The 10,385-nt window shown below is 23.0% G+C and overlaps 4 protein-coding genes across 4 annotated transcripts; 3 read left to right on the forward strand and 1 right to left on the reverse strand.

The window, feature by feature from the left end:
- Positions 1-1,572: 1,572 nt before the first annotated feature.
- DICPUDRAFT_157153 (uncharacterized protein) lies at positions 1,573-1,806 on the forward strand (the record flags this gene model as incomplete). The annotated part of the gene is made up of 1 exon (XM_003292389.1): positions 1,573-1,806. A coding segment is annotated over one exon (234 nt), but the record flags the coding sequence as incomplete, so codon positions are not given.
- Positions 1,807-2,831: 1,025 nt separating this feature from the next.
- On the forward strand, positions 2,832-4,933 carry DICPUDRAFT_40565 (uncharacterized protein; the record flags this gene model as incomplete). Its single annotated transcript, XM_003292390.1, has 2 exons — positions 2,832-3,021; positions 3,102-4,933. Coding segments are annotated over 2 exons (2,022 nt in total), but the record flags the coding sequence as incomplete, so codon positions are not given.
- A 1,920-nt stretch (positions 4,934-6,853) lies between these two features.
- On the forward strand, positions 6,854-8,695 carry DICPUDRAFT_157156 (uncharacterized protein; the record flags this gene model as incomplete). The annotated part of the gene is made up of 5 exons (XM_003292391.1): positions 6,854-6,857; positions 7,074-7,173; positions 7,252-7,430; positions 8,137-8,158; positions 8,371-8,695. The coding sequence occupies 5 exons, from the start codon at positions 6,854-6,856 to the stop codon at positions 8,693-8,695; spliced, it is 630 nt and encodes a 209-aa protein (XP_003292439.1).
- An 85-nt stretch (positions 8,696-8,780) lies between these two features.
- DICPUDRAFT_99349 (uncharacterized protein) lies at positions 8,781-9,914 on the reverse strand (the record flags this gene model as incomplete). Its single annotated transcript, XM_003292399.1, has 2 exons — positions 9,307-9,914; positions 8,781-9,235 (listed from the first exon to the last, which is right to left on the reverse strand). Exons 1-2 carry the CDS (start codon positions 9,413-9,415, stop codon positions 8,781-8,783), a joined length of 564 nt encoding a protein of 187 aa, XP_003292447.1. The 5' UTR covers positions 9,416-9,914.
- Between the last annotated feature and the right edge of the window lie 471 nt (positions 9,915-10,385).

Consider the following 10,385-nt stretch of genomic DNA (forward strand, 5'->3'; position numbering starts at 1 on the left):
TTACTAAAAATTATGAACCAGAACTTTACTATTACATTATGTTTTGATAAACCTGAACCATCAGTATCAATTTTATTTGTCTTTTGTGGAATTGTGAAATATTATGATTTAGAAAACACTTTAAACGATCCTTTTGTTTGTGGAAATGTCAATTTTATAACAAGAAATATCCCATCAATGTCAAATGTTATTTCCAATAATTTAATTTCATATTATTTAACAATAGATTTCGATTTCAATTCTTTCAAAAATTTTTCAACACATAATAATATATGACTTTTACAATCAAGAAGTTTCACAGGTTTAACTTATCCACTGGTTTATTTAATTAATAGAACATTTACCAATACTCGGAATTTCCATATAAATGGTGATTTACTATTTTAAACTTCCAAATGGTCTTTTTAATTGTATGTATTATTATTTTTATTATTATTGGTATAACATCAAATAATATACAAGTTGATCCATTACCACCCTTCGGTCCAGATATTAATATTATTGAAAATTTTTGGTAAATTGTTAAAGAAAGGGTATCAAAAAAGATGTTTCATAGGTGAAAAATAAATAGATTTACCAATAATAATTTTTATATGAAGAACCTTACCATAATGATTAATCATTAATTTTTAAAAATAAATTGAAAGGAAAACTATTATATTCGAAGATTATTACAGGAGTGGTTGTGGGTAAATTAAAAAAATAAAAAAAAAAATTTCTTATGTTTTACTCGAATGGCATATCATGACAAGAGTTAAAAAGGAAGGTTTAATGCAATGATTTGGGGAAATATTGTTTATAATAGCCCAGGTCATTTAGTTCATTTACCCAACGGATTAGATTCTTACCTATATCTTGAAAATACACAAAAAGACACACAGATAAATTCTTCCATGTGATACAAAAAACGATAAATATTAATGATAATTTATAATCACTATTATCATTTATATTTCAATTTAATAATAAAAATTTTATTATTTTTATATTTTTTCAATTTTTGGTATTTCGGATATAATTTTTTTTTTATAAAATTTTTTTAAATTTTTTAAAATTTTTATTTTTTTTATTTTTTTTGTTATTTTTATTATTTTTATTATATTTTCCAATATAATTAATATATTATAATATATATATATATATTATTTTTTTATTTTGGTAATCAAATATTTAAAACTACATAAGAATATTACAAGGTTTAAACCAACCCAAAATTACCAAAAAATGTAATAATTATTTTCATCACAAATCTAGATATTTTTAAAAAACGTTATAATTGATTATTCATCATCGCAATAAGTTTTTTTTTTAAAAAAAAATTTCTAATAAAAAAAAAAAAAAAAATTTCTTTTTTTCCAAATATAAATTCAATATGTCAACACTAATAATAATATTTTTTATAAAATTGTTTATTAATTTTTCACTTCAGTATTCACAATCAGAAGGTAAATAATAATAATAATAATAATAATAATAATAATAATAATAATAATAATAATAATTATAATAATAATAATAAAATTTTTTTATTCTTTATATATAGGCACATGCTTTACCGATTTATTAACAAAGCTAGGTTACACCCCTCCACAAGATTTTTGCACAGATTCACCTTATTTTCAATGCGATGGAGTTTTAAATATAATTAAAATGGACTTTTCTGGAAGTCCTCAGTTAACAAATGATGTTATACAGAATACGGATGTAGATTGTATTGGACCAAATCTCAAAACAATGATTACCTCCAAATGGAATATATCTGATAACTTTTTTGATTTTGCAACAGAGTCTTTAGATCAAATGTAATTATAAATTAAATAAAAATAAAATTATATAAAATAAAATATTAATAATAATTCAGAAAAATGAATATACCATCATCAATAAGCTTCAAATACCCAATCAATTCAAAGAAATTCGGGACAACTTTAGGAAAAAGAATTGAAGAACCTTTATCTCTATCACTTTTTACTACACCCTTAAAAGATACTTTTGAAATAACCCCAAGTTCATTACAATTGAACAATATGAATTATGGATTATATATAAATAATGATTTAAAAAACACTTTAAAAGATCCTTTTGTTTGTGGAAATGTCAATTTTGTAACAAGAAATATCCCATCAATGTCAAATGTTATTTCCAATGGTATAATTATTTATTATTTAACAGGTGATTTCGATTTCAATTCTTTCAAAAATTTATCAACACATAATAGTATAGTAGGTGTACAATTGAGAAGTTTCCCAGGTCTATCTTACCCACTGGTTCCTCTATCGATATTATTAGGTTCAAAAGATCCATTTAGTAAAAATATGAAACCTGTTATGTAAGTATAAACTAAATATTATAATTTTTAATAATAACATTTAATTAATATTTCTCTTACCCATTAAAGCCAAATAGACTATGATGTTCAAACACCAAGTGAATTTATTGAATTTACAGGATACTCTTTCTTTAAAAGTTTGTAAGTAAATTTTATTTTAATTAAGAAAATTAATAAAATAGAAACACTAATTTTATCTTTGATAATTTATAGAATATTTTCCTATACTCATAATTTCCAAATTGATGGTGAGCTTCCATTTTCAAAACTTCCAAATGGTCTTTTTCAATTGTATGTATTATTGTTTTTATTTTTATTTCAGTTATAAAATAATAAACACTAATAGAAATTTACTTTCAGTTCATATTTTTTTGGGTCATTGATAAAACTCCCAAACTATAAAATATTTGATAATACAGATATTTCTCAATTATCTTTTTCTTTAAATGAAATAGCTGGTGATTTACCAAAATGGGATGGTTCTAAAAATAATATAACAACCTTAGATTTAAACTCAAATTTAATAACTGGAACTATTGATGATTCTTATTGCTCTGTGAATTTAATTATAAAAAATAATTTAATGACAGGTAAAATTCCAGAATGTTTTACATGCCATTTTAGTGATACTTTTTTTAAATCAAACTTTGATGAAAATTCTTTTGATAACTACGATACTATAGGAACATGCAGTAAGTTTATTGAATATATTATTTAAATTAATATTATCATTAAAATTAATATATTTCTTTTTATTAAAATTTTTAAATAGAAACTATTCCAAAATTAAAATATTTAAATCAAACTTTTTGGAAACAAAACAAAATAGTAACGGAACCAGTATTATCATTAATTGGTCAAAATATTGGATATTCGGAAAGTGATATTGTATCAGATATACAATTTAACTACATTTTGAAATCCAATTCAATAATTATTTCATATAGTTTCTATACTCCAAATAGAATTATTCACGAAATAAGTTTCAAGAGTACTGGTCAAAAATTTACATTAACTCCAGATCCATATCCACCACTATTATCAAGTATAACATCAAATAATCATATTTTAGTATTCAAAGGTTTATATTATTCATACGATATCACTGAAATAACAATTACAATTGGTGATAAATCTTGTGATGTAATTGACTCAACATTTTATCAAATCTCATGTACTTTAACAACATATCCAAATCAACTAAATAATGTATCAGGCACAATCAAAGTAGATCAATTACAAACAACATTCAATTTAAATTTAGATAACAACGATGGTAACGAAGTATTCAACAACTATACATCATGTCCAGACAACTGCAACGGTTATATATGCAACTATAATACTGGTATTTGTGAATGCCCTAAAGACTGGACCGGTGAAAATTGTTTTACTCCAAATCATTATGTATCATCAATAACACCAACATACGAAGATGGCGGATTAGTAACAATGAATGGATGGTTCGGTGATATTCATCAAAATTTAAAAGTAACAATCGGTAATCAAGAATGCAAAATAGATACGATATCATCAAATACAATCACATGTAACATTGGAGCAGGTACAGGTAAAAAAGATGTAATCTTTTATCAAAATGGAATCACATGGAAATCATTCAACTTTTTTGTATACCAATCAAAACAACAAACATGTTTAAACAACTGTATCGACACTAACCATGGTATTTGTAATACATCAAATGGTATTTGTAAGTGTAAATCAGGATGGACTGGATTCGATTGTAGTTCACCTTCAAATAATAACAATAACAATGGTAATACCAACAGCACAGTTAATCCAGATGGTTCAACAACAATTAATAACTATCAAACAGCATACAATATATTAATCATATCATTATTAGAACTCGATATCAACAGTGACACAGTTAAACAATATCCACTTCAAAACAATTGGAATATTACATCAAAAGATAAAAAAGGATCAAATGTAACATTCACACAAATACTAAACGAAACTGAATGTCAAATCGTATTATCAATTCAAGAAATAGAAAATGATATTCAATATTCATTTGCAGGTTTAGAATTCAAATTAGATAAAGGTTCAATTAAACTATCAGTATCAATTCACAACTACAAATATCAAAGTCCACTCAATACATTACAATTACAAATGATATCAAATGTATCAGAAACAACATCGAACGATTGTAACAGTAAATCAGCTTCAACATCAACATCAATTTTAGACAATCAAACATTAAACTATATATCGATCAACAAAGACAACAAGATTCTATATGGTAGATTTATAAACAGAGCAATATCAGATGGACACACAACATTAATAACCACATCATTAGTATCAAATCAAAACGAATCAGTAACCATTGGTATTAACATTCCACATTGCAAAACATCATGCTATATCGATCCTGACTTTTCAGTAATAATTAGTCCTGATTTCAAATCAAACTGTAACAACAAATCCAAAAAGTATATAATTCCAGTAGCTATCGTTGTAAGCTGTATTGGTGTAGCTGCAATTGTTGTGATCACATATTTTATTTATAAAAGAAAACAACAGAAAATTTTTGAAAAGAAAATTATTACTTTAAGTAGTTTAAATAATAAATAAAATAACTATTTCAAACAAGAGAAATATCACCTTTATTTAAATACTAATAAAATAATATTTTTTAACATGGTTTCTATTTTTTGGGTATATATTTTATTATTGTTTTGAAAAAAATTTTAAAAAAATAAAAAATTAACATTTCCCAAATAAAAATTTCATTTTTTTCAAGAAGGAATTTATCAAGAACCAGAAGTCATAGAAGTTGCTCAAGATCAAACTGAACATCAAGAAGAACAAAATCAATTTGATTTAAATGAGCCATTATCCCAAAATCCAATCATTGATGAATCATTACATCTTTTAACAAGGGTACAATTAGAACAATATGAAAATGAAAATGAATCACCAATTCCACTTTAAATCAATACCATTTAGAACAATATAATTATTCATTTGAGGAAGAAAATGAAATATATTATTATAATTGGAGATGTTATTAAACTCCAAACACTCCCCCACCAACACCATCACCAGATCAATCATCAGAACACTGGAACATCTCAAATTGCCAATCAAATTCATAAAAACAATAAAAGACATTATGTATAACATTCGATGAAGAAAGCGAATCTATCTAGGCACAATAAGTAGGAAAAACCGAAAGATAGCTAGGCTTCAACTTCAACATAAACAGGATTCAATCGAAAATTGACCAAATAACAGAAAATATTCTAGCCCAATTTGATTCATGGAAAAATGCAACATCAACACTCAGATTTATATTAAACATTTTAAAAACGTTCTGCCTGTTACAACAACATTCCACATGTATATCAAAGACATAACAACATTTTAAGAATTTTGGAGCAAATGCACCAGATACGTATATAACATATTTTAAAATGATAATAAACAGAGAACGCGCAAGAAAAGATTAAGATTTAGGATTATGGAAAATAGAAACAAGAACAGAAGCACAGAAAGCCTGGAAATACGAAAGATATATCAGAGCAATTAGCCCAACTCAAGAAAGAAACTGAAGATACTTGCTTAAAGCATTGCCAAAAATATTCGAATCACAATACCCGTTCTGTCATACAAATAATCATCAGAACTTATAATAAAAAATGATATTTTTAATACTAATATAAAATAATCAATTTTTAAAATATTATATCGAATATACAATTTCATTTATATATAGCAAAAAAAAAATTAAAATTAAAATAAATAAAAATTAAATTATAAAAAAAAAAATAAAAAGAAATTTTTCAACATGATTTTAATATTATATAAAATAAATAAATAAATAAATTTAATATTTTTTTTTTCATTTTGATACTATTGACCACTAAAGATAAATTTTTTTTTGTTTATATTAAACAGTTCGCATCATTATATTTATTTGGATAATTCAGATCACAATGATTTATAAAATTGGTAATTTTAATTTTTATTTAATTAAAAAAAATAAAAATTTATTAATTCATTTCCCAAACACATCAGCCACTTTTATAATAATAAAAAAAAAAAGTGTGTGGTGGGGTTATAATTTAATTTTTTTTAATTTTTTTTTAAATTTTTTTAATTAATTTTTTTTTATTTGGGGATGTGTTAAAAAATAAACAATGATCACTACTTTTATGATAGCTACAGATTAAAAATTTAATAGAATGTACAAAAAAGGGAATACCGAGTTTGGATCTAATCTATTATATTAACATAAGGAAATTATAATTAAAATGAATTAAACTTTTTTTTTTTTTTTCATTTTCTAAAAAAATTTTAAAACTCTATAAAAACTTTTTTCCAATTTATTTTTCATTAAATTCAAGCTCTCAATCAAAGTAATTTGTATAATCAAGCTTAAATTTATTTCTTCATTTAGTATTTTTTTAATCATAATATTATATTTTTTTAAATAATTATATATATATTTTATATTTCATATTACCCTTTAAAAAAATCAAATCAAAAAAAATGGGTAACTTTTTTTCAAAAAAGGTAATTATTTCTTATATAACATACATTAAAAAAAAAAATACTAATTATTGTTTTATTTGTATTTAGGATATAAATTTTGAAAAAAAAGTTAGAGCTATGGAATCCAATATTAATAAATTGGAGACCAAAATTTTTAGCTCAAAATTAGAACACTATAATAATTATAAAAAAAATATTTTTTATTTTTTTATTATAGAATTACTCTTAGTAACTTTTTTATATGAAAAGTTTACTTCTTCTGACACCTTGTCTGAAAAGGCAATGGGTCTATTTTATTCATTATTTACTTCAATAATGTAAGTTTTTCATTTTTAATTTATATATAACTTTATTTATATTTATTATAGATATTAACATTTATATTATAATTTTAGAATCTATATATTAATTAAATTAGATAGATTATGTTTTGAATTATTTATTAAAAATAATGAAAAAAAATTAATAAATTTAAATAAAGGTCTTGAAAAATTGTTTGAAGAAAGAAAACTTGAAACAGATTACGAAAAGACCAAAAAGCTCTTGGAGGAGTACGAAATTTTTAAAAATAAAAGTAGGTATTAGATAGTATTCATTTAAATTTTATATCTGTTGTAATGTAGTGTCTAACTATTTTTTTAGATTTCAATAACAGATATCAACATAAACCTCCATAACAGCCCCACAACCACCACAAACATCAATATATCTTAGTAGATATAATATAGAATAGGAAATATAATAAAATTGAAAAAATAATATTAGAATCAAAAAAAAAAAAGACTTAGAAGAATTTATCGCATATGTCCAAAATCCATGAAGGTAAAGATCCAATTAAAGCAAAAGACCTTCAATTAAATCAACACCAAAGAATTTTTTCATTCTAATAATCTATTTGATGAATATCAGACATTGTTCTGGCCAAGCAACTATGGTATCAACGAATGGTTTTAGATAAAGAAATGATTTAATGGTTCATTAGAAGAAAGGATTTAATGGTTCCTATCGGGCAGCTTCCAAAAAACTTTATCAATTGACACAAGTTTTGATTTTAGAAAATTCGTTATGGTGTTCAATTGATGGTTTTATCTATGACCACCGATATTTCATTAATTTAATAACTGCTGCCTTTAAATAAATATAAAGATAAATTCTTTTTATAAATTTTTTTTTTGAAATAATTCTTTTTTTTTTTTTTTTTTTTTAATTTCTAATTTCTTATTTTTTTATGATATTAAAATTATTTATATCAAATAAAATAACAATAATCTTAATATTAGATATAACAAAAGTGGATACCAAGTAAATAATAGCAATAATAATAATAATAACAATAATAATAAAGGTGATGGCTCTAATGGATTAAAAAGAAAGAAAAGAGGTGAAGCTACATCCATTATAAAGAAATGGCTTTTTGAACATAATATGCACATGTCCTACCGAAGAAGAAAAGATTGCGCTCCCAATTCAACTTCATTATCATTCAATCATATCAATTAGTTTACTAATGCTAGAAGAAGAATTTTATCAAGACAATTAGATAGAAGTATTGGAAGTGTTGGTGGCACCCTAAGTAACTACAAAACCGGTGAATCTACATATATAGAGCAATACTGGTTTGATCCAGTACAAATACCATCCGATAAAATTGTAGACTCTACTGGTGCCGGTGATGCCTTTCGTGCTGGTTTAATCTACTCTTTAATCTATAAAAACCAAGCCTTAAACAACTCATTACATTTTGCATCTACATCCGGGGGTCTAAACTGCCTAAGCTATGGTGGTAACAGAACCCCAACCTCCAAAGAAATGTTGGAGTTAATAAATTCAAAACAATAAATAAACTACACCTTTCTTTTTTTTTAAAAATGATCATTTATTTTATTTTATGTATTATCTAATTTTATTTATTGTGTTTTGGTTATTATGTTTTTTTTGCTCTTTTATTTGATTTTGGTTCTTCGGCAACTGTTGGGCTTTTACCTCTGCTTGGTCTCTTAGATGGTGTTACTTGCGCTTCTTTGGGTTCCTCGGGCGCTTCAGTAACTACTTTTGCTGATCCAGGTTTTCTTCCTGCTCTCTTTTTTTCGACCGCTGGGGGTTTATCTAATACCATTAATTGTTCCCTTTGTTCATTAGCTTTGATTATTTGCTCTTCTTTTTCCCTTTCTTTTTCTTTTTCTTTTTCTCTTTCTCTTTCTCTTTCTCTTTCTCTTTCTATTTCTATCTCTCTTTCTTTTTCTTTTTCAATATCCTCTTTTTCCTTATCTGCTTTTTCTTTATCTGATTTTTCTTTATCTGTTTTTTCTTTGTCATCTTTTTTTTTTGGGGGTGTTCTTTTTTTAGATTTTTTTGAAGTTTGTGCTTCTATTGATTTTTCTATATTTTAAAAAATAAATTAATTTATTTTTGTGGTTAAATTAGTATTATTTTTAATAATAATTAATTACCAATTTTTTCGATATCATTTTTAAAACCTGATATTTCTGATGATATATATGCTGAAAATGAACCTAGTTTATGCTTTAGTAAAGATATATCCTTTTGAATATCTTCCATTTTACAATAAATTTTAAAGATATATAGTAAATAGTATTATACAATTTTTAAATATTATCGAATATATTAATTTTAAAAAATAAAAAAATTTACAGTTAAAATTTTTTTTTGAATTTTAATGTGGTAAATCTTTTTTAATGTGAAGGTGTGGTGTGTGAAAAAATTGTTCAACTTTTAATTAATTTTTTGTGTGTTAATAATTAATAGCTTGTGAAGTTATAATTGGGTTTATTAATTTTATTTTATTTTATTTATTTTATTTATTTTATTAATTTTATATATCCTAAACATGGGCCAATGAAGATAGTAATACTATCTTAATTATATCCATAATTGCGCGTTTTTGTTTATTATTATTTCACAAAGAAATCTTATATTTTAAATTTTATTTTATTTGCCAAATTTATGAGCAACTGCAATAATTTTAACTTGTTGTAACAATTCAAATAATTAATTATTATTTTATAATAATTATATATAAAAAAAATAAAAATAGTTGAGAGATAAATTTAAAAAATAAAATTAAAAAAATAAAAAAAAAAAAAAAAAAATATTTTTTTAAATTTTTTACAATTAAATAATTTCAACAAGCAAAAATAAATATTAGTTTGGGTTATTTTGTTTGTTATTTGTTTTTTTTTATACTGTTTTTAGTGAATTTTGAATAAAAAAAAAAAAAAGAAAAAAAAACATGTATTTTTTTTTTTTAATATAGATTTATGTAAAGATATAAGGGGTGATTAAACACAACCCCCATATAACAATACACTATTCAAAGTTTTGTGGTGTGTCTTTTTTTTTAGGGTGTGTATGTATTTTTTAATTTAATTTATAATTTAAATTTAAATTTTTTTTTTTTTTTTTCAATATATTTAAAATTTTTATTGTTTGTTAATTTTATATACACATTTTTAAACTATAATATTCGAATATAATAATTATAATAATATATATACAAAAAAAAAAAAAA

This window comes from Dictyostelium purpureum (assembly GCF_000190715.1).
Source record: "Dictyostelium purpureum unplaced genomic scaffold DICPUscaffold_343, whole genome shotgun sequence".
NCBI lineage: Eukaryota > Evosea > Eumycetozoa > Dictyosteliales > Dictyosteliaceae > Dictyostelium > Dictyostelium purpureum.